This window comes from Daphnia magna, linkage group LG3 (genome assembly GCF_020631705.1).
Source record: "Daphnia magna isolate NIES linkage group LG3, ASM2063170v1.1, whole genome shotgun sequence".
NCBI classification, from domain to species: Eukaryota; Metazoa; Arthropoda; class Branchiopoda; order Diplostraca; family Daphniidae; genus Daphnia; species Daphnia magna.
The window spans coordinates 9,641,644-9,668,477 of NC_059184.1; the positions used below are offsets into that span (position 1 = coordinate 9,641,644).

Sequence of the window (26,834 nt, forward strand, 5' to 3'; positions counted from 1 at the left end):
CATCTATAAGCGTGTTATATCCTGAACGGTATATGTGCGTTCAGGTGTACAAAATTTCCCCCTTTTCCCAGTTTCGTGCCGCCATTACTTTTCTTAGTGTAACCCCCAAAAATGTCCCTTTTTTCTTTCGTGACATACGCGTGAGACACACCCAAAACTCATATCCTTCTTGGAAACAAGCAAGGACGAATGTACAGTATCCTGCACAAAAAGGTGAACACCGATTTATTTTGAAAAAGCCATCTGTGGGTAGAAAATATTAATAGTTTACCTTTTTAAGGAAAGGTAGGGTGGTTTTGGTGCAAAATAATCATAAGGAGGGTTGGGTAATGTCAGTTCAGACACCTTTTTTTTGCCCTAGGTATTAAATGTCTGGAAAAAGTATAGACTGCATATCGGTAGACTCTCCTACCCCCCGGCTAAGTAGAACAATTTCTGCAATACGAAACACAGTCTTTCCATTACTCGTTATTGTCATTATCGGGTGGGGTAATCGGCTAGCATATGGAAACACCAAATTATTTTCATCAGTATGCTAGCTGACTGATAGTAAATTGTTGGTGGCCTAGTGGATACGTTTCTGTCGGCGACGCGGAAGATCCGCGTTTAAGACTTGCATAAGATAACTATGTATAAAATTACTCCTGTCATGAAAATAGTGTAATTGTTTAAGAATTAAAAAATCATTAATCAAATATAAATGGTTGTTCAAAATTTCAATATAATATATCTCATCAAAGAAACATTTAATTATATTCATTTGCTAGTTCTGCTCTGAAAACCATTAATGCAAACAAGATTTGAACGCGGCTCTCCTAAGTCGCCGACGGAAACATATCCACTAAGCCACCAACAATTTACTATAAGACAGCTAGCATATTAATGAAAATAATTTTGTGTTTCATATGCTACTCCATTACCCGACCCGATAATGATAATAACGAGTAGGGGAAAGACTCTATTTTGTATTGTAAAAATTGTTCTACTTAGCCGGGGGGGGTAGGGGAGTCTACCGATAATACAGTCTACACTTTTTTCTAGACATTTAATACCTAGGGGGAAAAAAAAATGTCTGGACTGACATTACCCAACCCCCCTTATGATGATTTTGCGCCAAGACCGCCCTACCTTTCCTTAAAAAGGTAAACTATTAATATTTTCTACCCACAGATGGCTTTTTCAAAATCAATCGGTGTTAACCTTTTTGTGCAGGATACTGTACGAGTACATTCGACCTTGCTTTGTCTGAATGTTGCGTTAGCAACACAGGACGTTTTCACCTTCTCTAACGCTTCGGGGAAACAAGCAAGGACGAATGTACTCAAACGTTCGGCCTTGCTTTGTAGTAAATTGTTCAGGGTATCTTCTTCTTTCGTAGGAACAAGCAAGGGCGGATGTACTCGTACAACCGGCCTTGCTCAGTAATAAGTCATACGAGTTATCTCGATTGTTCGTAGAACCAGCAAGGGCGAAAGCACTCGATGATTCAACCTTGCTGTTCGCCTACCATAAATAGGCGATGTAGTGTCTCTTGAATGTAATGTTCTTACTTGAGGTCCTAAAGTGTGGACGTCCTAATACACTCGTGTTACACATCACCCCCAAGTGTAACAAATGGTGGAGATGCAGCATTACTAAGGAGACAAGGCAAGGAAGTTTATCTTATAGTATTATTCATTGTCAGAGGCGAAAATCGTTTTCGTCGTTTTTGTTTTCGGCTGACAGTGGGTAGGACTATTTGGTTTCTATTAGCTTTCTCTCAAGGAAATCGTTTATTACTGTGACCAGATTTTGAGGTATTGTAATGCAGCAAGACATTAATAATTTTTTTTTGCCGGAGGTAAATTTGAAAGTCATCGAGTCGACGTTGGCCTAGTTGTCCAAGGGATCCGAGCAGACGTTTACACCCTTTTCCTCCATCTACGCGCTCGGTACCGGTACAGCAGCTGGAAGAAAAAACTGTTGAGCCGGACAGTAAAGAGGACGTAGTGGGAAGTGGGCAGCGGGTAATCCAGGCTGAAAAAAGGGTGGAGAGTACTGCGAAAGATCTTGAAGAATCTTACGTAGACAAGAGTATTGAGGCAGCTAAAGAAAATAGCGAAAAAAGTGAAGACGACGAGTTGGAGAGTACTGCGAAAGACCCTAAAGAATCTAACGTAGACAAGAGTATTGTGGCAGCACAAGACAGTAGCGGAAAAAGCGATTTGCGGAGTTGGAAATTACTACGAACGAACTTGAAGAATTCCACGTAGAAGGGAATATTGACGACGCACACGAAAGTAGCGATGAAAGCGAAGAAAAGGAAAACGTGGACAGCACTGACGAAAGGCAGTTATTTGCAGATATCGATAGTGATTCAGGTACTGGCATTATGCCTCCTCAGATAAAGTTTTTGAGTCCCAAGGTCTTTAAGGCAACGCCAGAAGATGACGCCTTCGACTGGCTTGAGCGTTACGAGTCAACGGGAGCGTACAATCAATGGGGCGATACGGAGCTAAGGGCGAATTTCAGCATGTATCTGGATGGAGCGGCAAGAAAATGGTACCTGTGCTCCACACTTCCGACGGAGTGGCGAGATTTACCCATACGACCGGGGGTTGGCCTCAACGCAGCTGATCTTCCGGCAGTAACCGGAGTCAGAACACTGTTTTTGAAAGAATTTTAGCAACAAAACTACAAGCTGTTCCAGGAAACACGCTTGCGGAACCGGGTTCAAGGTATCGAAGAAGCGGCAACTAACTACTATTACGATGTTTTTGATCTTTGTAGGGTGGTGGATCCAACAATAGCGGAAGCCACCAAAGTCGACTACCTTTTTTTGGATTACGGCCCTCGTTGGTCGAAAAATTGTACCCGTTACAACCCAAAACAGGCGAAGAATTTTTAGAGGCGTTGAAACGGTTTACTGAGGCCAAGCTCTTGGCCAATAGACGAACCTGGCCGGACGCGGTGCTTGGGGTGGCAGCGACCAGAGTGGCGGATGTTCCAATTGATTTCATTCGGACCCTTCCAAAACCAGCTCTAACTGCGGCTGATACGGAATTATGGAAAGTAATTAAAGAACTGCAAGGTGTGGTAGAAAGTTTTAAGATTCAAGCAGTTCCACCTTCGAAGAGACAAGGAAACGAGAAGACAGTTACGTGGGGAGAGTCGGAGAGAATCTACAGAAACAATAACGGAGTACTCAAATGTTACTGTTGTAACGGAACGGGGCACATGGCCCGGAATTGTTGGGAAAATCCGCAATCTACTCGCTTCCGACCACGACCCTATTCAGGTCCTCCTGGCTCACAGAGAGAGCCGTTGGGTCCTCCCGTGCCAATCAACATCGAGTCCCAGCTAGCCGAGACGACTACAGATTCATCAACACAGGACGAGATAAAGAAGCAACCTATCCTTAGACTAGATTTCAGCAAGCTGATCAGAAAAGAAGTCACTTGTGGAACACGGCAAGTAATGGCAATCGTCAGATCACCCAACACAGTCGGTTAAATTGATTACCAACGCTGATGTAATAATCCCTTCTTTCTCAGTGGCCAATGTGATGAGAGTAGCGCAAGCTTTACAGGCGGAGAACTTTTGTTTCGAACCATCAGGAAAACTTCTACAAACCAAGAGAGTGTCGGTGGGAGTCATCAGTGGCTACGACGGAGAAGTGCTGAGCTGTGGCCTAACGACAAGAGAAGAGGACCCCCCAAGGACCAGACCACCAACAAAGGAAGAAGTGAATCAGAGGAGGACACTCATAGACAACCTCAAAAAACAAGTCAATCATGGCATTCGAAAGACAAACGTGAAAAAATGTTGCAATTGCAGTAGGCCGCTGCAAAAAATCCGAACACAACATTGAAACGGGAGATTCCCCGCCAATGCATCAGGCCCCGTATGCCAGCCCGTGGAAGGCTAGTACCATGGTGAACGAACAAGTAAAAAGTTTGGAAGAGGCGGGAATTATCGAAATTTCGGACCGCTCGTGGTCCGCACCGGTGGTGCTAATGAGAAAGAAGGATGGAACATGGAGATTCTGTGTCGACTACAGAAAGCTGAATTCAGTCACGGTACGGGATATTTATCCTCTACCAAGTATTGTTGATGGGCTGAGTCGATTGGAAGGAGCAGAATTTTTTTCTATCCTCGACTTACAAGCTGGATATCATCAGATTCCGGTGAGAGAGGAGAACCGTCACAAGACTGCCTTCATTACGGCTGATGGGTTGTACCAGTTCAAGGTACAGTATCCTGCACAAAAAGGTGAACACCTATTTGTTTTGAAAAAGCCATATGTGGGTAGAAAATATTAATAGTTTACCTTTTTAAGGAGAGGTAAGGCGGTTTTGGCGTAAAATCATTATAAGGGGGGTTAGGTAATGTCAGTCCAGACACCAATTTTTTGCCCTAGGTATTAAATGTCTGGAAAAAGTGTAGACTGTATCATTGGTAGACTCCCCTACCCCCCGGCTAAGTAGAACAATTTTTGCAATACAAAATAGTCTGTCCATTACTCGCTTTTGTCATTATGGGGTCGGGTAACCGGGTAGCATATAGAAACACAAAATTATCTTTATCAGTATGCTAGCTATCTATTGCTAAATTGATAGTGGCTTATTGGATACGTTTCCGTCGGCGACGCGGGAGATTCACGTTCTAGACTTGGAAGAGATAAGTGTTTACAAAATTATTATGTGCATGAAAACAGTGTAATTGTTTACTAATTAAATAATCATTAATCATATGTAAGTACTTTTTTAAAAATTTAAAATATTAAATATCTTATAAAAATTTTATTTAATTATATTCATTAGTTAGATTTGCTCTGAATACTACTAACGCAAACAAGCTTTGAACGCGGATAAAACGCGGAACGCGGTATAGAAGCGGAAAACTCTATGACAACACTGATTGCCTCTCGCGATGCACTTTACCCGTGACCGAAGACCAAGAAGAAGATCGCTGTGTGGCCATTGGACTTGTGGGGAGTGGCAGATCGGTGGATTTTGGACCGGAGGAAAAATTCGTTGCAGAGCAGCGTCGGGTCACACAGTGGTGTCATCTGATGGACCAGTTGGAAGCAGGTCGTGCAACGTTAAAAAACTTTTGTCTATTCAATGGACGACTATGCTTACAGACTATTAAAAACGGTAAACAGTATCGTAGCCTGTGCGTCCCACGTTCATTTTGGGAACGCGTCGTAAAGGCATACCATGATGACTTGATGTCAGGGCATATGGGAGTTCGACGCACCCTAACGAAAATTTCTAATCGATTCTTTTGGGAGCGTTTGGCGATTGATGTTACGAATTATGTGCAATCATGTCCTAATTGCCAGGGGCGAAAAGGAGTGAACAAACGGCCAGCTGGTTTCCTTCAGTGTATTCAGGTGGCACGTCCATTTCAAAAGGTGGGAAATGACCTCTTAGGTCCGTTTCCCATGTCCAACACCGGAAGTAAGATGATCATCGTTGCTGTTGACTACTCAACGAAGTGGGTGGAACTACGGGTCATGTCCAACGAAAAGGCGGATATTGTGGCAAGATTTTTTGTAGAACAAATGGTGCTGCGCCACGGAGCACCGGAATCCATCATTTCGGAACAAGGGAAATGTTTTATAGCTGCGCTTACCGAAGAAGTCATGAAGAATCTTGGAACCAGCCACAAGACAACGTCAAGTTACCATCCTCATTCAAACAGATTGGTTGAGCGGATGAATCACACCTTGGCGGCTATGCTGTCAATGTATGTCAGCGCGGACCATAGAGACTGGGACGAGGCATCATTACCTTACGTGTGTTTTGCTTACAACACGGCGCTGCAGGAATCTACGGGATATTCACCATTTTTTTTGCTTTACGGGCGTGAACCAATGTTACCTATTGATTTGGAATTAGGTTCGGATGCCAACCCTCGGCTGGTTACGTAGGGAACGGCAACGGATTATGCAACCCAGGTTATGACCAAATTGGCGAAGGCCTGAGCATTGGTGCACACGCGATTTGGAGTCGCCCAGGACAACCAGCGATGAGAGTACGACAGTCGCCACAGAGAGCTTCAATTTAAAGTAGGAGACCAAGTCCTGGTGTACAAACCCTTTCGAAAAGTAAAACGAGCAGAAAAATTGCTTCATCGCTGGCAAGGACCGTTCAAAGTGATCCGACAGACAACTCCTGTAAGTGAAGTTAAGTTCCCGATCAAGAAAATCGGAGATTGTGCACGTCATAAAGATGAAACTTTTCCATGACTTGGTCGAACGAGGTTTAAATTTGAACACGGAATCCCCAGAGGCGACACGTGAAACACCTCTACCCAACGCCCTTCAACCACCTGTGAGGATTCATCGGGAGACGGGTACGGTTAATGGAAACCACGGTGAGAGGGCTGCAGTTTTACCCGACAACATCGTCCGTCCAGTACCTTCCTCTGGGGGAGTTCGTCAGCCAAAGACAGCAAGCAGGCCGGCCCGCCTCCCCACAAGGATACAGCCGGCTCGTCGAGCTGGTCGACCGGATCGTTACCTGCTTTGTTATTGCCTTACACAATTTGTGTATTTGCCTTCCTCGGGTCAGTCAAGGTAGATGCGTTGCTTGTTCGAGACACCGTGATTTTCAATGAAAAGCCGGGTGTCGCGTTCGGAGAATCGTTCTGGACAGTCATAACAGATCTCCATATACGACCGGCAGAGGCAGTGATTCAGACATTGAAAGTGAGGCTGAAGGAGTACTCGGACATGGCCGTTAAATGCCATGAAACAGGAAATCAACAAGGTGCATCGGCGGCCAAAAAACTTGATGTCAAGTGTCGTTGGTTTGAACGTGAATTAAATCAATCCGAACATCGACTAGCAATTTTTCGGGATGCAATTGGTTATCCTGCCAAACAACGTCGAGCGGTGATCGATGGCGGCGGATCAGCGTTAAAGTGGCTGTTCGGAGTAGCCACTCAGGCTGATCTCTCTGGATTGAATAAGAAGATCACCGGCCTTGCACACCGGGAAAATGAAATAGTCCATTTGATGGACCAGCAGGCAACCGTGGTGAACGAATCACTTACAAGACGAGATCCGGACAAATACCAAGTTGATCCAGGAGTTGGAAGGACAAACGGTGGAACTAACAAAGAATTACAAAGATTTGCTTGGACGAATGGCAGTGCGTCAAGCTTACATGATCAACTATTTCAATTTTTTCATCAATCTAGACACAGCATTCGAGTCGATGGAAGCGAGCCTGCAGTGGCTTCGAGACTTGGCAGACGCTCTTGACAAAGGGTTGGCCCTCTTGGCAAACGGACGATTAGCGCCTCAGATATTTCCACCTGCTCAAATGGCTTCGGTGTTGAAAGCAGTTAATCGACAACTACCCTTGGGTTGGGCAGTATCGAATGAAGAATTATGGGTGACTTATCGTGAAGCCATGGTGACGATGGCGGCGCTGGAGGAACGTTTTCGTTTCTTTATCAAAATTCCGATCTACGATCACGCACAGCAGTAAACCCTGTTTGAAATTTTCAGTTTACCACGAGCAACAGACATTGGCCCCCATGGAGTGGCGGGACCTACCCAATTTTCTGGACGTTTCAACAGACTTGGAGACTTTTATTGAACTTTCGACTGCCGACGTTCGGGGTTGCAAACAATTGAAACGATTATTTTGAAATTTTCATACAGGTTTAGCAAAACGGGGAGCACGGAAATCCTGTGCGATTTTGTTATTTACCAATGACGCCAACCGTAAGCTAGCGCAATGCATACAACAATTTAAAGAATGGAAAGGATCCCAAGTAGCTTATCTTGGAGGAAATCGCTGGGTGTTCTCAGCAATTACAGCTCATGAGGTGGTGTTCTCATGTCCGATCTGTAGCAGCCAAGGGCCCCCTCAATCACTGTTGCTGCCTCCGTTTGGGATTTTTGATGTCCCTCCTGGATGTACGGCTCGAAAGGAAGGCTGGGTCTTCCCCGCCAGTTTGGACGGACGATTGGAGGTCTCGTTAGATCCTCTGGTGGCACTCACTCTGGCCGCAGTGGGATTTACATCCTACATCCTACACTCATCTCCTTCTTGGAAACAAGCAAGGGCAAATATACGAGTACATTCGACCTTGCTTTGTCTGAATGTTGCGTTAGCAACACAGGACGTTTTCACCTTCTCTAACGCTTCGGGGAAACAAGCAAGGGCGAATGTACTCAAACGTTCGGCCTTGCTTTGTAGAAAATTGTTCATGGTATCTTCTTCTTTCGTAGGAACAAGCAAGGGCGGATGTACTCGTACAACCGGCCTTGCTCAGTAATAAGTCATACGGGTTATCTCGATTGTTCGTAGAACCAGCAAGGGCGAAAGCACTCGATGATTCAAACTTGTTGTTCGCCTACCATAAATAGGTGATGTAGTGTCTCTTGAATGTAATGCTCTTACTTGACGTCCTTAAGTCTAAACGTCCTAATACACTCGCGTGACACATCACCCCTGTTCATTCTCTTGGTGAATGAATATACATGTTTTTCTCTTTCACAATTTCAACGGGATTTTATTGAGTTAAAGTAAGTCGTTGACACACACACAATTTACACTACCCACATTTTAACAGTTGGAAACGGGAAGAGAGTAGCCAAGCTTGGTGCTCCACCGTCGGGAGCACCCAAGAAAGAGAGCCCTTGCTACACCTGCTCACGCCCCGTTTTCGCCATCATGTAGTCTAGAGCTACTTGTCGCAACGAGAGGGAGGGTGTGTAAGCAACAGGTAAATTGTTTATGCGACACCTAGGAAGGGGGGTTGGAAATTGACGTTTATCAATCGAGTTCAAGCTGGTTAGCGGGAGCATCGCCGGCTTTATTTTCGCCATTTTCGGAAATTACTACTGTATTTTCCTCGATGACACACAGCTTGGACACAGGACGATGATAAACTCCTCCTTTATTTCGTACAAGAGCAGATCTCGGAATTCCGTCCTTTCCAGGGTAGATTTCATCGACGCGACTAATGGGCCATCTTCCTCTCGGTGTGTTCTGGTCGATAACGAGCACCAAGTCTCCCACTTGTATATGTCGGCGATCAGCTTACCACTTTTTCCTTTTGAGTAGCGAAGGAATTACCTCGGCGGTCCATCTTCGCCAGAAATGGTCTCCAATTATTTGAGCGTTTCTCCATCTTTGGCGGGAAGTTGGGCTGGACTCGTTGATTACATCGACCGGGATGCTAGGGTTAGCTCGGGCCAAAAGAAGATGATTAGGCGTTAGAACGGCCGGTTCGTTTGGATCTGTAGAGCATCTGCCAATGGGACGGTGGTTCATGATAGACTCCACCTCGACTAAAGATGAGATGAGGACTTCGTCCGGGAACGAGTGATCTTGAAGAATAAAAAGAAGTGCGTCCTTGGAGGCTTTCCCATGCCCCGCCGAAATGGGGGGCAGATGATGGGGGGAAACGTCCACTCGATGGTTTGGGCGCCAAGCTCCGTTGCTATAATGGTTTGATTCAAGCATTCCAGTCCGGCCTTAAGCTCCTTTTCGCCGGAAGTCAGATTCGTTCCATTATCCGAATATACCATATCAGGCCGAATCCTTCGACGCGCAAATCTCCAAAAGGCCACGAGGAATGAGGATGTGTCCAGAGAATAAGCCATTTCAAAATGCACTGCTCGGGAAACCAGACAGGTGAAAATCATTCCCAATCGTTTTTCGGTCCGTCGCCCAACGGTAGTTAAAATTGGCCCAAAATAATCGATTCCGGTGTTGGAAAAGGCGAGACGATCATCTTGAAGACGATGGACTGGAAGGGGGCTCATCATAGGGATGTCCGGCTTTGCCCTGAATCTTTAGCAGTCCAAACAATTCTTAATAATGCTGTTCACGGAAGCTCTGCCTCGGGGTATCCAGCAGTAGTTTGTGTGCACAGCAACGAGTGTCCTTTCGGCGGTCGCGTGTCGGAGAAAAAAGTTGGCTTGTTGCACAATGAGTTTGGTCACGTGATGATTTGAGGGCAGTAATATCGGGTGCTTGATATCCATCGACAAATTGCAATAGCCCAACCGACCGCCCACGCGAATACATTTTGCCTTCGAATCGATGAATGGTGTCAGCGTGATTATAGATGAGTTGGGCTTTAGCTCCTTTCCCTTTTCCAGTCTCCGGTATTCCTTTCCATAGCTTTCTCGCTGAGCTATTCGGATGAGGATGACTTCGGATTCTCTCATTTCGGAAATTAAAGGAAAGGGCTTTGATCTTCTATTTTCGGCTGAAGTGAAGCGGTTATGGATGAATATGAGGATCCATGCGACAATCCTATTCAACCGGCATAGACTGGAATTTTTTTGCATCAGTGAATGGAGAGGATGGGCGTCATGAGCCGAAATTGATCCTGCAAATTTCGAGGGATTAATTTCGGGGTCATTATCCGGTTGCTCAAAATACTCCGGCATAGCTGGCCAGCTGACTTTTGGTTGGCGGAGGAAAGCTGGGCTGGTCCACCAATGGTTGTCTTCCGTAAGAGAGGCCGCTTCGACGTCGCGGCTACAATCATCGGCCGGGTTTAAGACGCCCGGTACGTGCCACCACTGGTTTCGTCAGTCAGGGTAAGGATCTCGCCAACTCGGTTCGCTACCCAAGTATGGTAACGGCAATGGGTTGAGTAAATCCAGCGAAGTACAGTAGACGAATCTTACCAGTAGGTTTCGACGTCGATCTTCAGTCGTAGCTCCCTTTTAATCGTTTTAGCCAAACGTGCGCCAAAGAACACGGCGGATAATTCCATCTTCGGTATGGCCTTTGGTTGGAGTTGACACATCATTTCTCCCCATTTTTGCGTAAGAGAGGTGGGAGCTTGGATGTGACTTGATAAAGCAATCCCGGAGCCAACAAATCATGGAGGTGCCCACCGTTTGAGAGATCGGCAACAGCGGCTTGAATTTCCCCCGAAAACACACAGAGTGATTCAAAATCCCCATCCTTGGGGCCGGAAAGCTGCATGAGGCTCTGGACGTGAGCTCGGACGACTAGCTGCGGGTTGCCATATCTTTTTTGAAGCCTTTCTAATGCTGTCCGATATTGCGCTGGGTCTCGAAGAGAGTTTGCCACGCTGTTGCGGACCTTTTCGGTCAAGTAGTCTTTGAGAAAAACAATGCGTTGCGCATCGTCCGGAACGACATCATGCACCAAGCTCTTGAAATTTTGAATGAAGTTAAACCAGTTTCTTGGGTCTCCATCGTAAGGGGCGAGGTTGATGCGTGGTAGTTTTGATGCCAACCATGAAGACGGGTGGCTCCGTGGGTTGGATCCGGCGGCATCAGTAATCCAGCTATCCGGCGTCCTAGGTGCGCCAGGCAATGACACTCATTGCGGGTTCCATCCTTGAAAATCGTGTCACCTCCGAAATTGATGTTTGGCTGGCCGATAGAGGGTGCTAACGGTTGAAAGGCAGGAAAGGTTTCGTCCGGTTGCTTGTGTAAATCTATTTTGAATTTGACCCTGGGCACAGAGATGGTTGTACTGGGCCAGGTCGTGCCACCAGGAGTGTACAATAGGCGGGCGTCAGGTGTTGGATAGTAGTAACTGGCTGGAACATTAGTCGATGTGTCAGCAGAGACAAACCCGGGGTGGCCAGCAAAGGCTAGAGTCGAATGGCTGTGGGCGGGATGCCAACAGGAGCATAGACCGAATGGCCGGCGAGGACAAAGGATGAATGGTCGGCTGTAGCTGAGAGCGGAATACTAGCAGGTACATGAGCCGAATGTCCAGTAAGGTCGGAGGCCGGGTAGCTAGAAGCAGGTAAAGTCGTTGGGCCAACAGGTACATAGGCCGGGTGGCCAGCAGCGACGGAAGTCGGTGGGCCAGAAGGTACATAGGCCGGGTGGCCAGCAGCGACGGAAGTCGGTGGGCCAGCAGGTACATAGGTCAGGTGGCCAGCAGCAACGGAAGTAGGTGGACCAGAAGGTACATAGGCCAGGTGGCCAGCAGTGACGGAAGTCGGTGGGCCAGCAGGTACGTAGGCCGGGTGGCCAGCAGCGACGGAAGTCGGTGGGCCAGCAGGTATATAGGTCGGGTGGCCAGCAGCAACGGAAGTAGGTGGAACAGTAGGTACATAGGCCAGGTGGCCAGCAGTGACGGAAGTCGGTGGGCCAGCAGGTACGTAGGCCGGGTGGCCAGCAGCGACGGAAGTCGGTGGGCCAGCAGGTAAATAGGCCGGTGGCCAGCAGCGACGGAAGTTGGTGGGCCTGCAGGGGCAGAGGTTGGTGGGCCAGCAATGACAGAAATCGGTGGGCCAGCAGGTGCAAAACGCTGGTGGCCAGCAGCGACGGAAGTCGGTGGGCCAGCAGTTACATAGGCCGGGTGGCCGGCAGCAACAGAAGTCAGTGGGCCAGCAGGTACATAGGCCGGATAGCTGGCAGCAACAGAAGGCCAGCAGGCGGAACATAGGCCAGATCGCCAGCAGGTATATAGGCAGGGTGGCCAGCAGCGACGGAAGTCGGTGGGCCGGCAGGGAGAGAGACCAGTTGGCCAGCAGCGACAGAGGTTGGTTGGCCAGCAGTGATGGAAGTCGGTGGGCCAGCAGGTACATAGGCCGGGTTGCCAGCAGCGACGAAGTCGGTGGGCCAGCAGGTACATAGGCCGGGTTGCCAGCAGCGACGAAGTCGGTGGGCCAGCAGGTACATAGGTCGGATGGCCGGCAGCAACAGAAGTCAGTGGGCCAGCAGGTACATAGGCCAGATAGCTGGCAGCAATAGAAAGGGGTGGGCCACCAGGCGGAACATAGGCCGGATGGCCAGCAGGAACATAGGCCGGGTGGCAAGCAGCGACAGAAGTCGGTGGGCTGGCAGGGACAGAGGCCGGTTGGCCGGCAGCAACGGAGGTCGGTGGGCGAGCAGGTGCAAAACCTGGGTGGCCAGTATCGAGGGAAGTCAATGGGTCAGCAGGTACATAGTCCGGATGGCTGGCTGCAACAGAAGTGGGTGGGCCAGCAGACACATAGGCCGGATGGCCAGCAGCAAAAGATGTAGGTGGGCCAGCTTGCACATAGGCCGGATGTCCAGTAGCAACAGAAGTGGGTAGGCCAGCAGCAACTGAAATAGGTAGGCCAGCAGGTACATATGCCGGGTGGCCAGCAGCACCGGAGGTCGGTGGGCCAGCAGGGACAGAGGCCGGTCAACTCAACTCAACTCAACTCAACTCAACTCAACTCAACTCAACTCAACTCAACTCAACTCAACAGAGGGTTTTCCTCGTCTTCGGGGTTTGATACACCGTAATGGAAGCAGGCACACAACATTTCCATTGATCCCCGGATTGCTGCCAATCTGGCCTTAACCCAGAGGTCCGTAGATCGAAAGTACGCTCTGCTAATAGCAATACTAAAATTAAATGTACAGTTCACAGAAACGATGATTAATAAACATAATTATCCCTGAGGGTATATATGTATATATACTGAAGGACTATAACAATTTTCCCTGAGGGTATATATGTATATATACTGAAGGACTATAACAATTTTAGGGTGTGGGGTATAGGGGGTAGGGTAGTAGTAGTAGATCTCAGAAGGTTTAATGTCCATTATGTATTTCCATATACGTTTCTTCCCTGAATGACCAATCGTCCCCAAATTTTGTACAAAATTCTGTCAAAATTTGATACGTGGTATAGTGGCTTTTTCATTTGATTCTATTACAATTTTAAAAAATTAATTTGCGTAATTGTTACCTAGCTGGTTGCCGAATCCTAGGCAGTGAATTCGCTTTTGTTTGCGTAACCTTACAACTGTCAATGCATTGCAGTCAGTGCAGAAGGCTGTATAACAGTCACTAAACAGTAAGTGTTTTCTTTAACAAAATGTTTTAAACAGTAGATTTTTATATATTTTTTTATATTGCAGTAGTAAACATGCTGGCAGAACGGAGACTATGGAGAAGAAAGTTACACAGCGGCGACAAGATACCTAATTTTTGATGCTGTATCCGTATGTATGTGTGTGATAGCTCAGCGGTAAGGTGTTGGGCTCATAACATCAAGATCAATGGATCAATACTCTTTGAAACACAAAATTTATTTAAGTTTTCCTTTTTATGCGTATATTTTGTTAAATTTTTAAGTCGCTTAGTATGTCTTAAACTTAAACTATCCTAAGTAATACAGGTTACATTCCCTGAAATTGCTTTTACAAGACAATTCACTTTGTTGTCTATTTTTGAGAAAAATTCTTCACGATAGCATTCTCATTTTTTTTACATAAGTCCCCGTGTTGCTAATTTCGGACAGTATACTGCTGCAGAAGATGTAAAATTACACTGCTATTCATACTAGTCGCATTATGTCAATAATAGCGTAGTGGTAAGGTGTTGCGCTGGCATCATTAAGTTTAATTGTTCAATACTCATGCGGAAATAAAACAATTTTTCTTCAAATGTCATTGTTTTTCTAATTTTTGGAAAATTTTTTAAAGTCGCTTTATAGGTCTGAAACTTATATTATCCTAGCCAATATTGATATGGTTAGATTCCCAGAAGTGTATTTTATAAAACTATTGCATTCGGTAGTACATTTGTTGTATAAAATTCATCAAATTCGTTATTGCATTTTAATTTTTTTACTTAAGCTCCCGTGTTGCTAATTCCGGACAGTAGACTACAGCAGATGAACACTATAAATTGATTGAAATTTAGAAACCTTGGATCCAAAATCTGTTTATCTTTGGCCCACGTTACATGTCTATAGACAATTTTTTTCAAAAAAATTGCCCGAAGGACATTACCGAAGGAATCTTGTCCAATAAACAGGTTGTTGCAAAAGATCTTTAAAAATATATAAATCGAATAACTATCACCAGGCATCGATGGTTCAGTGGAAGAATGCGCCCCTGCCACGCGGGCGGCCCGGGTTCGATTCCCGGTCGATGCACATGTAAATGTTATGTTTAAATTAATAACAGTGCTACGAAAGCCGTAAGCAGAATGTAATACAGACTACATATTATGACAGCAGAGTGGCGCAGCGGAAGCGTGCTGGGCCCATAACCCAGAGGTCCGTAGATCGAAACTACGCTCTGCTAATAGCAAAACTAAAATGAATCATACATACATGTTGAAATTAACAATAATTAATAAATAAAATTATCCTTTAAACAAATTGTTGCAAATGATCTTTAAAGAAAAATAAATGCAATAACGACTGTTGTTTAGTCATCGATGGTTTAGTGGTTAGTTTACTTTTTTAAGGGTGTTTCCGATAGGGAATTCACTTGTATGTAAGGGGTTCATTAAAACATACGCAAAAAAATGCGATATAAACTAAAAGATGTTTAAAAAGAAAATAGATAAAATCAAATACAGATCGACTATTCTACTAGGAAAGGGGTATCTACGAGGAGTAGAGGGTATTCCTCGTCTTCGGGGTTTGGTACACCGTAATGGAAGCAGGCACACAACATTTCCATTGATCCCCGGATTGCTGCCAATCTGGCCTTAACCCAGAGGTCCATAGATCGAAAGTACGCTCTGCTAATAGCAATACTAAAATTAAATGTACAGTTCACAGAAACGATGATTAATAAACATAATTATCCAATAAACAGGTTGTTGCAAATGATTTTTAAAAATATATCAATCGATTGTCTATCACCAGGAATCGATGGTTCAGTGGAAGAATGCTCGCCTGCCACGCGGGCGGCCCGGGTTCGATTCCCGGTCGATGCACATGTAAATGTTATGTTTAAATTAATAACAGTGCTACGAAAGCCGTAAGCAGAATGTAATACAGACTAAATATTATGACAGCAGAGTGGCGCAGCGGAAGCGTGCTGGGCCCATAACCCAGAGGTCTGGAGATCGAAACTACGCTCTGCTAATATCAAAACTAAAATGAATCATACATACATGTTGAAATTAACAATAATTAATAAACAAAATTATCCTTTAAACAAATTATTGCAAATGATCTTTATAGAAAAATAAATGCAATAACGACTGTTGTTTAGTCATGGATGGTTTAGTGGTTAGTTTACTTTTTTAAGGGTGTTTTCGATAGGGAATTCACTTGTATGTAAGGGGTTCATTAAAACATACGCAAAAAAATGCGATATAAACTAAAAGATGTTTAAAAAGAAAATAGATAAAATCAAATACAGATCGACTATTCTACTAGGAAAGGGGGTATCTACGAGGAGTAGAGGGTTTTCCTCGTCTTCGGGGTTTGGTACACCGTAATGGAAGCAGGCACACAACATTTCCATTGATCCCCGGATTGCTGCCAATCTGGCCTTAACCCAGAGGTCCGTAGATCGAAAGTACGCTCTGCTAATAGCAATACTAAAATTAAATGTACAGTTCACAGAAACGATGATTAATAAACATAATTATCCAATAAACAGGTTGTTGCAAATGATCTTTAAAAATATATAAATCGATTAACTATCACCAGGCATCGATGGATCAGTGGAAGAATGCTCGCCTGCCACGCCTGCGGCCCGGGTTCGATTCCCGGTCGATGCACATGTAAATGTTATGTTTAAATTAATAACAGTGCTACGAAAGCCGTAAGCAGAATGTAATACAGACTACATATTATGACAGCAGAGTGGCGCAGCGGAAGCGTGCTGGACCCATAACCCAGAGGTCCGTAGATCGAAACAACGCTGTGCTAATAGCAAAACTAAAATGAATCATACATACATGTTGAAATTAACAATAATTAATAAACAAAATTATCCTTTAAACAAATTGTTGCAAATGATCTTTAAAGAAAAATAAATGCAATAACGACTGTTGTTTAGTCATCGATGGTTTAGTGGTTAGTTTACTTTTTTAAGGGTGTTTCCGATAGGGAATTCACTTGTATGTAAGGGGTTCATTAAAACATACGCAAAAAAATGCGATATAAACTAAAAGATGTTTAAAAAGAAAATAGATAAAATCAAATACAGATCGACTATTCTACTAGGAAAGGGGTATCTACGAGGAGTAGAGGGTTTTCCTCGTCTTCGGGGTTTGGTACACCGTAATGGAAGCAGGCACACAACATTTCCATTGATCTCCGGATTGCTGCCAATCTGGCCTTAACCCAGAGGTCCGTAGATCGAAAGTACGCTCTGCTAATAGCAATACTAAAATTAAATGTACAGTTCACAGAAACGATGATTAATAAACATAATTATCCAATAAACAGGTTGTTGCAAATGATCTTTAAAAATATATAAATCGATTATTTATGACCAGGCATCGATGGTTCAGTGGAAGAATGCTCGCCTGCCACGCGGGCGGCCCGGGTTCGATTCCCGGTCGATGCACATGTAAATGTTATGTTTAAATTAATAACAGTGCTACGAAAGCCGTAAGCAGAATGTAATACAGACTACATATTGTCGCGGTTATTTGAGGCCCCATGGACTAGTTGTCACGTCCGGCGCTTCTGTATCGACCGCAACTCTACCCGAGATGTCCGGCAGTCTTGTCAGCAGATATTTCTCCCGGTAGCTGCTGTCTACGTTAGTGCATAAATACTTGTGTGTGTCCCTTGCTGTCCCCCCAGTCTAGTTGTAACTGTTTGTTAGTACTGTGTGTGTGAGCGCATCGACAGTGAATACAAACTTAATCGCTACTTGAGTCTCAGCGTTATTCCTCCGTGCTACATGGTGGAGATGCAGAACTTGTGGTAAGTCTTTGCGCTGTTTCATTCTATTGTGCTCTAGTTGTGCGGAGGCGGGGGCTGTTAGGGGCTTCCGAGAGTCGTCGACCCAACCGGCCTACGTGCCTTAAACTGTTGGGGTACGAAGCCACAGCACCGGCCGTGTGACGGGCGATTAGGGTGCGATAGCGCGGGGACGGCCATAAGAATTTCTGGGGAGGTAGGTGTGACCTAGTGGTGATTAAGGGGGCGTAGAGGTGGACAGTGGTGCGCTGCAAGGCGGTAGATCACCGCCGGTAACGATTGAAAAAATCGGGAGTTTGGACGACGAGGGGTTCGTCGGGAAGCGGCAGGTTGTCGTGGGCGACGATCTAGGGATCGTGGGTAGACGGTGTGTCATCCGTCAGGTAACGACGGTCGATAGTTGGCGGGGGAGTAGGAGTTTCGTGCAGAAGGCGGTAGATGAGTGGGGGTGCTGGAAGAGGCAGGGGAAGACAGCGCCCTCGAGACGAATTTGGGCGATTTACGCCAAGGAGTGATCAGGCAATCGTAGGCAGTGCCAGCGGAACCCTCAGTCGTTTGGACGACGTTTTAGGGGAGCCGGGAGGATTATCCGAGAGAGAAGACCGATCAGGGGTTATAGCAAGGGAAAGTAATTTGGGACAACACCAGGCTAGTATTAGCGAGGAAGAAACTGTAGCGTGGGCTGACGGCGAGGACAGCTCCAATTCGGAAAGCAGTGAAGGTGGGTTAGAGTGGGATTTTGAGGCTTTTCGGCGCAGATCCTCGGTGGTAAGCGCTCGATTGCTACGCAGCAGGGTCGTCAGAAATTCTGTTGTAGCTGGGATAGTCGCACCCCTTAATCCCGTAGGGATGGCGGCCAAGATTAAATTCCAGACTCCCCCCACATTCACCGGGCGGGATGGGGAAGACGTAGTAAGTTGGATCCATCGCTACGAGAAGGTGGGGAGATACAACCGGTGGGGTGAAAACGAGCTCAGGGACCACATCGAGCTGTCGTTAGAAGGGGCTGCGGGTAAATGGTATGCATGCATGGAGGCATCAGGCAACCTTCCCGCTGCGTGGTCAGACGCACAAGGGCCCCCGGTGGTGGCAGGAGTAAAATCAGCGCTGTTGACACAGTTTACGCCTGTAAACTATGCGCAACATAACGAGGTTAAACTGCGCGGGAGGAAGCAGGGAATTGAAGAATCGGCCCTAGAATACTACTACGATGTGCTCGATCTATGCCGTAGGGTAGATCCGCATATGGCTGAGGCCACGAAGCTAGCACATCTCTGGCAGGGTTTGCGTCCTAGTGTCCTAGAGAAACTATGGAGTTTAAAGCCCACCAACTGCAATGAGTTTCTCCAAGAAGTAAAACGCTTCCAGGAGATGACCGATCGAGGGAAGCAAGACGATTGGGCGATGGGAGTGATGGGAAGGGAGGAAAGAACCCAGCGTAGCCCAGCGGGGCAGCAAGATGCGTCCGTAGCTACGAGGTTGGAGAAAATCGAAAAGATGTTCGAAGACTTAATGCAGAAAAGAGATAATTTGAACCAAGGGAGAAACATTAATAGAGGGAGAGATCCAAAGGCCACGCCTAATTGGACACCCGATGGTAAGCCCATTTGTTTCAGGTGCAGGCAGCCGGGGCACCTAAAACAAAATTGCCAGATTCCCATGGAAAATCGGCAAGGAAACGGGAATGGGGGAACCATCGTGCTACGGGAGATACTCAAAAGACTAACCCCACGTTCCTCGGCCTCCTAAGGGAAGAGAGCGGATTAAGTTTTCCGTTACTTCGCATTGACGTAACGAAACTTGTCGTCCAGGATGTTATGTGTAATGGGAGAAAGATACCCGCTGTCATTGACACGGGGGCAGCCGTATCCGTTTGTTCACCCGGGGTAGCCACGTTATTACGCCTTGAGATAAAACCCTGGCTAGCGAACAGGCTCGTGTCAATTAACGGCCAGGAAATACGTCCCGGAGGAGCGGTAGAGTTGGAAATATCGGATGGCGAGTCAAAAGTAGTCGGCAGAGTTCTGGTGTTAGAAATGGGGGGAATTGACCTCTTGCTCGGTAAAGACTTCCTGGAGAGATTTGGAACGAGAATGAAAATAGGGGCTCTGCCTGAATTCATCATTGGGGACATTCCAATGGGGATGATGGCAGAAAAAGAGATTGAAACACCCGAGTTGGTGTCCCGAGTGGGGCGCATGATACCCGCACGTTCATCGGTGGTGGTCGAAATAGAGTTGACAGCAGGAATCCCGGGGAAGAACGGGGCAATGATTGAGCCCTCGACTAGCGTACTGGAGTGGAAGGGCGTCTCAACGGGGCGATTGTTAGTAGCGGATTGCGAGACGTTCAATCAAGTGCTGGTAACCAATTTCTCAGATTGCAATCAGTGGGTACCGAGAAACATGGTCCTGGGGACGCTAGAAGAGATCACCTTAGCTGAAGAGGGTACAGATAGCGAGAAGGAGGTGGTGGCGTTGGCCGCCCTGGGAGCACCCAAATGGTCACTAGAAGTGTTCGGAAAGTATGTCTCGAAGGAAATTGGGGTGGATAGTCACGACAAGATTGTTGGGGTACTTCAAGATTTTGAGGACTGTTTCGCCGGGGAAAATGACAGACTCGGGGTGTGCAACGTAGCGGAGCATGCGATCGAGACAGGGGACTGTCGTCCCATCCGACAAAGCCCTTACTCGAGCGCATGGAAAGAACGGGAGCTAATGCAGACGCTTGTTCAAGAGATGGAAGACGCTGGAGTAATAGAGAAGTGCAATGGACCCTGGAGTTCACCAGTGGTACTTGTGCGGAAGAAGAACGGGGCCTGGCGGTTCTGTGTGGATTACAGAAAGTTAAACGCGGTGACACTGAAAGATGTGTACCCCTTGCCCAGAATTGAAGAAACCCTAGCCAGATTGGAGGGTTCGGCTTTTTTTCAATCATGGATCTGCAATCGGGTTATTGGCAGGTCCCCATAAAGGAGAGTGATCGCCCTAAGTCAGCTTTTATAACAGCGGATGGCCTTTATCAGTTTAAGGTGATGGCTTTTGGGTTGTGTGCGGCGCCTGGTACGTTCCAGAGAATGATGGACCTGGTTCTCAGTGGGTTGAGATGGTCCGCGTGTCTAGTGTATTTGGACGACATTATTGTTTATTCCCAAACGGTGGAAGAACATGTGAAGAGACTCCGAAGTGTATTTGAGTGTCTTAAGTTCGCGAATCTAAAGGTGAAGCTGAAGAAATGCTTATTTGCACAAACCAGACTGCAAGCTCTAGGTCACGTCATGGATAAGGATGGAATCGCCCCGGATCCTGAGAAGATTTGTGCGGTTCGAGAATTCCCTAGACCGCCGGCTAACGCGACTAATGCCCAGAAAATTAAACATGTGAGGAGCTTTATCGGGCTATGTTCGTATTACCGGCGATTTATCAGCAATTTTGCAAAAATTGCAAAGCCGTTACACGACCTCACGAAACAGGGAAAATCCTTTTGTTGGGGAGCAGAACAAAAAGGAAGCTTTAATGCTCTGAAGGAGCGTTTGATTGAGGCGACACAATTAGCATATCCCGATTATGGGAAGCCGTTTGACATTCATCCCGATGCCTGTGAATACGGGATAGGCGCGGCGCTAGTACAGAAAACGGGAGATGGAGAGAGACCGGTAGCCTTCGCAAGTCGTTTGCTATCAGCTACTGAACGTAACTACTCAATAACCGAGAAGGAGTGCCTTGCGCTTGTCTGGGCAATGAAAAAATTTCACTGCTACATTTGGGGGATGACGGTGAGAGTTGTGTCGGACCACCATGCTCTGTGCTGGTTAACTACGAAGAAGGATCTGGCTGGAAGACTAGCCCGTTGGGCACTGCTGGTACAGGGTTATGAACCCCAGGTGTTGTACAAAAGTGGGAAATTACACGAGGATGCAGACGCGTTGTCGCGGTACCCAGTAGGCCCCGCAGAAGAAGAAGATGAGAGCGATTCCCTGCTACCTGTGCTGCTAGTCACGCTCAACGGGGACTTGGAGCGAATTCGCGTGGGACAAGAATCTGTCCCACAATGAAAAAAAGCATTAATGGTACTAGAACAACGGCCTGACGCCCCATTTAAAAATTTTGTATTGCAACAAGAATTGCTTTATGTGCGTACAATTGGGCAGCAGGGGAGCAGGCTTCGACTATGTGTCCCACTGAACTACAGACAGGTTGTCTTGAAAGCGTGCCACGATAACATTACCGCTGGGCACCTCGGGGTGCGTCGGACAGCAGATCGGATCAAAGCTCGCTACTACTGGCCAAAATTAGAGAAACATGTGTTGGGATACGTGCAGGCCTGTGTGCTGTGTCAGGCACGAAAATCACCTCCCATGAAACCACAGGGCTACATGGAAGTAATAAGAGTAGAACGACCCTTTGAAAAGGTGGGAATTGATGTTTTAGGACCATTTCCGGTGACGGGTGGGGGCAATCGGAACATCATTGTAGCGGTAGACTATCTCTCTAAATGGGCCAAGACGCGGGCCTTACCCACCGCTACGGCTAAAGATGCAGCAGAATTTTTTGTTAAGGACGTGGTACTCCGCCATGGGGCACCGGAAAGCATCGTGACCGACTGTGGGAAGTGTTTCATTGCAGAATTTACTAAGTCCATAATGGCCGCTCTGGCGGTAAACCACCGAGCTACTACTCCATACCATCCGCAGTCAAATGGTTTAGTGGAGAGGTTAAACCATACTTTGGCAGACATGTTGTCAATGTATGTGAATAAGGCACATACAGACTGGGATACCATCCTATCCTATGTCACTTTTGCTTATAATTCAAGCCGCCAGGAATCAACTCGCAGAACGCCTTTTTTTCTTTTGTATGGTAGGGAGGCAATACTACCCATAGATGTCATGATGAATGGGAACCCGAATCCGGTGAAACATGACGGGCAAGACGAGGTGGTGAAAAAACTGGGGGAAGCTCAGCAAGTGGTGGCCCAATGGCTACATAGAGTGCAAGAAAAACAAAAGGACGCTTATGATGCAGGACGAAGAGTGGCAACAGATTTCAAGGTTGGGGATGAAGTCCTGGTGTATAAACCTTTTCGCAAAATAGGGTGGTCTGAAAAGTTGCTACATCGATGGCGAGGACCCTACGTGGTTGTCCGTGAAACTTCGTCGTTAAATTACGAGGTAAAGTTGCCGCGGGCGCGTAAATCAGAAATTGTTCACGTGGTCAGCATGAAAAAATTTGCTAGAGGTTCGCCAGAGGTGACAGATAGGCCTAACGAAGAAAACTTCCTAGGGGATACTTTACCAGTAACTCCGCCACTGGAGGGAGTCAACGGCCAGTAACAACTGAACCCCGACGTGGAAAAGGCCCAATCGGCGAGCTGCGTCAGCAGAGAGAGGAGAAAGGGGAAAGAACTGCACGGCTAGAAGCAATCCAGGAGGAGCCAGAGGAGGAGGAGGGTGTCGATCTCGAAATATTCCGCCCGGAACCACAAGCACCTGAGCAAAGTAGGGGAGGGGAGAGGAGATCGGAGAGAAGTCGAAAACAACCCAAGCGCTATGGCAACCCAATAACCTTCAGCCCCTTGATGCTACTCTTGACACTACTATGTGGGGCAATGCCATGTGGGGCATCTCCTCGGGAGAGATTCGTAATGAGTGGGGTAGTTTTTCAAAATCTTGGGGAAGTCAACTTCAGCGACTCGGAATGGGTAGTCGTGACTGAGGTGTCTTTTCGACAAGTTGAGGCTACCCTGGGCCATCTTGGACAATGGCTGGCGGAGAAACTAACACAGCACGAAGGTGGGCCACTGAACGAGGATTTTAAGATTGGTAATCGAATCAAAGAACAATTAACGGAACGAGCGACAGGCTGCCTAGAGGAACTAGGGGTAGTCAAGAGTAGATTCAATCACCTGAAGGAAGCAATATCCGGGAAACAGCAGAGGGCCAAGAGAGGTTTAATTGATGCCGGTGGGAGTGCCCTGAAATGGCTTTTCGGCGTAGCGACGGATCGAGAACTGGAGGAGCTTAGTAAACATCTCGACTCTCTGTCAAAAGAGACATCCGGTATTGTGAGCACTCTGGCTGAGCAGGCGACCCTTGTCAATGAAAGCTTGTGGGAACTACACGAGCACACTGTAGTCTTGAGTCAATTGGAGCGAGCCCATCAGACGCTGGAAAAGGAATTAAATAGAGCCAAAATAAATTTCGTAAACGCAATGAATGCATTGGAACGACAGTCAATAGTCACGGCAAGAGTGGATGAGGCTTTCCGAGCGGCACACCGGTTATTGGAATGGACCGAGATGACAGTAGACGACATAAGCATTGGGTTAGCTCTACTGGCGTCTGGCCGATTACCGCCTGAAATGTTTCCTCCCGCCCAATTAAGAACAGTTCTGTCAGAAATCCGTTCCTCTCTAGCCTCAGGGTGGGCCCTAACTCCCGCACTTCAAAGAGGAGATCTTTGGCGGGCTTATCAGGAAGCGAATGTTGTGACAGCATCCACAGAGAATGGTCTCAAGTTATTCATTCATTTCCCTATAGTAGAATTTGAAAAGACTTTTGAGTTATATGAAATTTTTGTGTTACCCGTGTATGACGCAGAAGGTGGGGTAGGACTTCGTCATTCTTCTTCACCCCAATTTTTGGCAGTAGCAGGAGATCAACAAACGTTCATCGAATTAACCGAGGAAGAGGTAAGATCCTGCAAAGATAACTCGGGTTCGGTATGCCCCCTCGCAAGGGCCATCGAGCGGAAAAATGCAAAGAAAACGTGTTCCATGGCGTTGTTTTTACAAGATACAGAAAAGCAAAAACTTGAGTGTCAACAAGTGTTTGTGAAATGGAAAGGACCTGAAGCTTTGTATCTTGGACAGCGTCAGTGGGCGTTGTCAATAGGGAGAACCCAAACGTTGGTAATCACGTGCCCGGCGCGAGCTGGAAGTCGGAAACAGTATAAACGAGAGTTGGCGACCGTCGAAATTGTGGAAATTCCAAAAGGGTGTTCGGGTCAGACAGATGACTGGATCCTTCAGGCCAGCTATCAGAGGGAGTCATCTACTTCCTGGGAGGAATCCCCGCCATCCCAACTGAAGGGCATCAACTGGACACTCCCAACAGGATCGATAGACAAGCCCCAAGAATCGACGTCGACGTCACTACAGGCTATGATCGCCTCGACCCTTGGAAAAAACAAGGCAGCCAGAACAATGGCCGATATAGTTGGGAAATCTATACGTCAGCTGAAAGAAGAGGATGAAACCCGAATACGTCTACAGTCAACCCCGCCGTCTTACCCATACGAGTTGTTGATGGGTACGATACTCACGGTTATGGCAAATCTCACTTTGTGGTTTCTATTTTAAAGGGAAAAGCAACAACATGACCGAGAAAGAATCGAGGTGAGAAAGCGACTCGAGGTGTTGGAGACAACAGGCAGCGTTGAAGGTGCAGGTGACGGAGAGCAGGCTACACAATGGAGCACTCAACTGGCTAAATTGGAGGTTCGAATAATAGAACATGAGCAGCACTGTTTGGAGACGCTTCGAAGTCTGGAGCAGTTAACTAAATAGAAGCGGCAAATCCCTCTACTGATGTTATTCCATGTTCTAATGACTGTTTTATTTTTTCTTGATGCTTCGCATAGTGTTGACCTTGTAATGGGTAGATCAGATCAAATGACTTCCATAGTTTAGTCAAGAGAGGCTATAGCACTCTTACAGTAAAGAAAGCTTTGAACCGTAGGCCTTAGTGGGAAACCGTAGTATAGCGAATTGTAGAAATTTTAGCTAAAGGGAGAAGTCTCAAAATTTAGATTCGTTTTTCTGGTAAAAAAAAATAATAGCGGTCGGGACGACTCGCTATCTAGGGAGGGAGATGTCGCGGTTATTTGAGGCCCCATGGACAAGTTGTCACGTCCGGCGCTTCTGTATCGACCGCAACTCTACCCGAGATGTCCGGCAGTCTTGTCAGCAGATATTTCTCCCGGTAGCTGCTGTCTACGTTAGTGCATAAATACTTGTGTGTGTCCCTTGCTGTCCCCCCAGTCTAGTTGTAACTGTTTGTTAGTACTGTGTGTGTGAGCGCATCGACAGTGAATACAATCTTAATCGCAAGACAGCAGAGTGGCGCAGCGGAAGCGTGCTGGGCCCATAACCCAGAGGTCCGGAGATCGAAACTACGCTCTGCTAATAGCAAAACTAAAATGAATCATACATACATGTTGAAATTATCAATAATTAATAAACAAAATTATCCTTTAAACAAATTGTTGCAAATGATCTTTAAAGAAAAATAAATGCAATAACGACTGTTGTTTAGTCATCGATGGTTTAGTGGTTAGTCTACTTTTTTAAGGGTGTTTCCGATAGGGAATTCACTTGTATGTAAGGGGTTCATTAAAACATACGCAAAAAATGCGATATAAACTAAAAGATGTTTAAAAAGAAAATAGATAAAATCAAACACAGATCGACTATTCTACTAGGAAAGGGGTATCTACGAGGAGTAGAGGGTTTTCCTCGTCTTCGGGGTTTGGTACACCGTAATGGAAGCAGGCACACAACATTTCCATTGATCCCCGGATTGATGCCAATCTGGCCTTAACCCAGAGGTCCGTAGATCGAAAGTACGCTCTGCTAATAGCAATACTAAAATTAAATGTACAGTTCACAGAAACGATGATTAATAAACATAATTATCCAATAAACAGGTTGTTGCAAATGATCTTTAAAAATATATAAATCGATTAACTATCACAAGGCATCGATGGTTCAGTGGAAGAATGCTCGCCTGCCACGCGGGCGGCCCGGGTTCGATTCCCGGTCGATGCACAAGTTAATGTTATGTTTAATTTAATAACAGTGCTACGAAAGCCGTAAGCGGAATGTAATACAGACTACATATTATAACAGCAGAGTGGCGCAGCGGAAGAATGGTGGGTCCATAACCCAGAGGTCCGTAGATCGAAACTACGATCTGCTAATAGCAAAACTAAAATGAATCATACATACATGTCGAAATTAACAATAATTAATAAACAAAATTATCCTTTAAACAAATTGTTGCAAATGATCTTTAAAGAAAAATAAATGCAATAACGACTGTTGTTTAGTCATCGATGGTTTAGTGGTTAGTTTACTTTTTTAAGGGTGTTTCCGATAGGGAATTCACTTGTATGTAAGGGGTTCATTAAAACATACGCAAAAAAATGCGATATA

At 46.3% G+C, this 26,834-nt stretch overlaps 3 protein-coding genes and 2 non-coding genes across 5 annotated transcripts; 4 read left to right on the top strand and 1 right to left on the bottom strand.

Annotated features, from left to right (window-relative positions):
• Positions 1 to 11,595: 11,595 nt before the first annotated feature.
• Positions 11,596 to 18,548, bottom strand: LOC116935460 (mucin-2-like). The gene is made up of 3 exons (XM_045171193.1): positions 18,512 to 18,548; positions 12,589 to 13,045; positions 11,596 to 12,199 (listed from the first exon to the last, which is right to left on the bottom strand). The coding sequence occupies exons 1-3, from the start codon at positions 18,546 to 18,548 to the stop codon at positions 11,596 to 11,598; spliced, it is 1,098 nt and encodes a 365-aa protein (XP_045027128.1).
• Trnag-gcc lies at positions 17,189 to 17,259 on the top strand. The gene has a single exon. It is a non-coding gene; the product is annotated as a tRNA-Gly (tRNA).
• A 1,109-nt stretch (positions 18,549 to 19,657) lies between the features above and the next one.
• Positions 19,658 to 21,675, top strand: LOC123470647. Its single transcript, XM_045171194.1, has 2 exons — positions 19,658 to 20,374; positions 20,842 to 21,675. Exons 1-2 carry the CDS (start codon positions 19,658 to 19,660, stop codon positions 21,673 to 21,675), a joined length of 1,551 nt encoding a protein of 516 aa, XP_045027129.1.
• A 588-nt stretch (positions 21,676 to 22,263) lies between these two features.
• LOC123470648 lies at positions 22,264 to 22,953 on the top strand. Its single transcript, XM_045171195.1, has 2 exons — positions 22,264 to 22,367; positions 22,485 to 22,953. Exons 1-2 carry the CDS (start codon positions 22,264 to 22,266, stop codon positions 22,951 to 22,953), a joined length of 573 nt encoding a protein of 190 aa, XP_045027130.1.
• A 3,423-nt stretch (positions 22,954 to 26,376) lies between these two features.
• On the top strand, positions 26,377 to 26,447 carry Trnag-gcc. The gene has a single exon. It is a non-coding gene; the product is annotated as a tRNA-Gly (tRNA).
• The last annotated feature ends 387 nt before the right edge of the window (positions 26,448 to 26,834 follow it).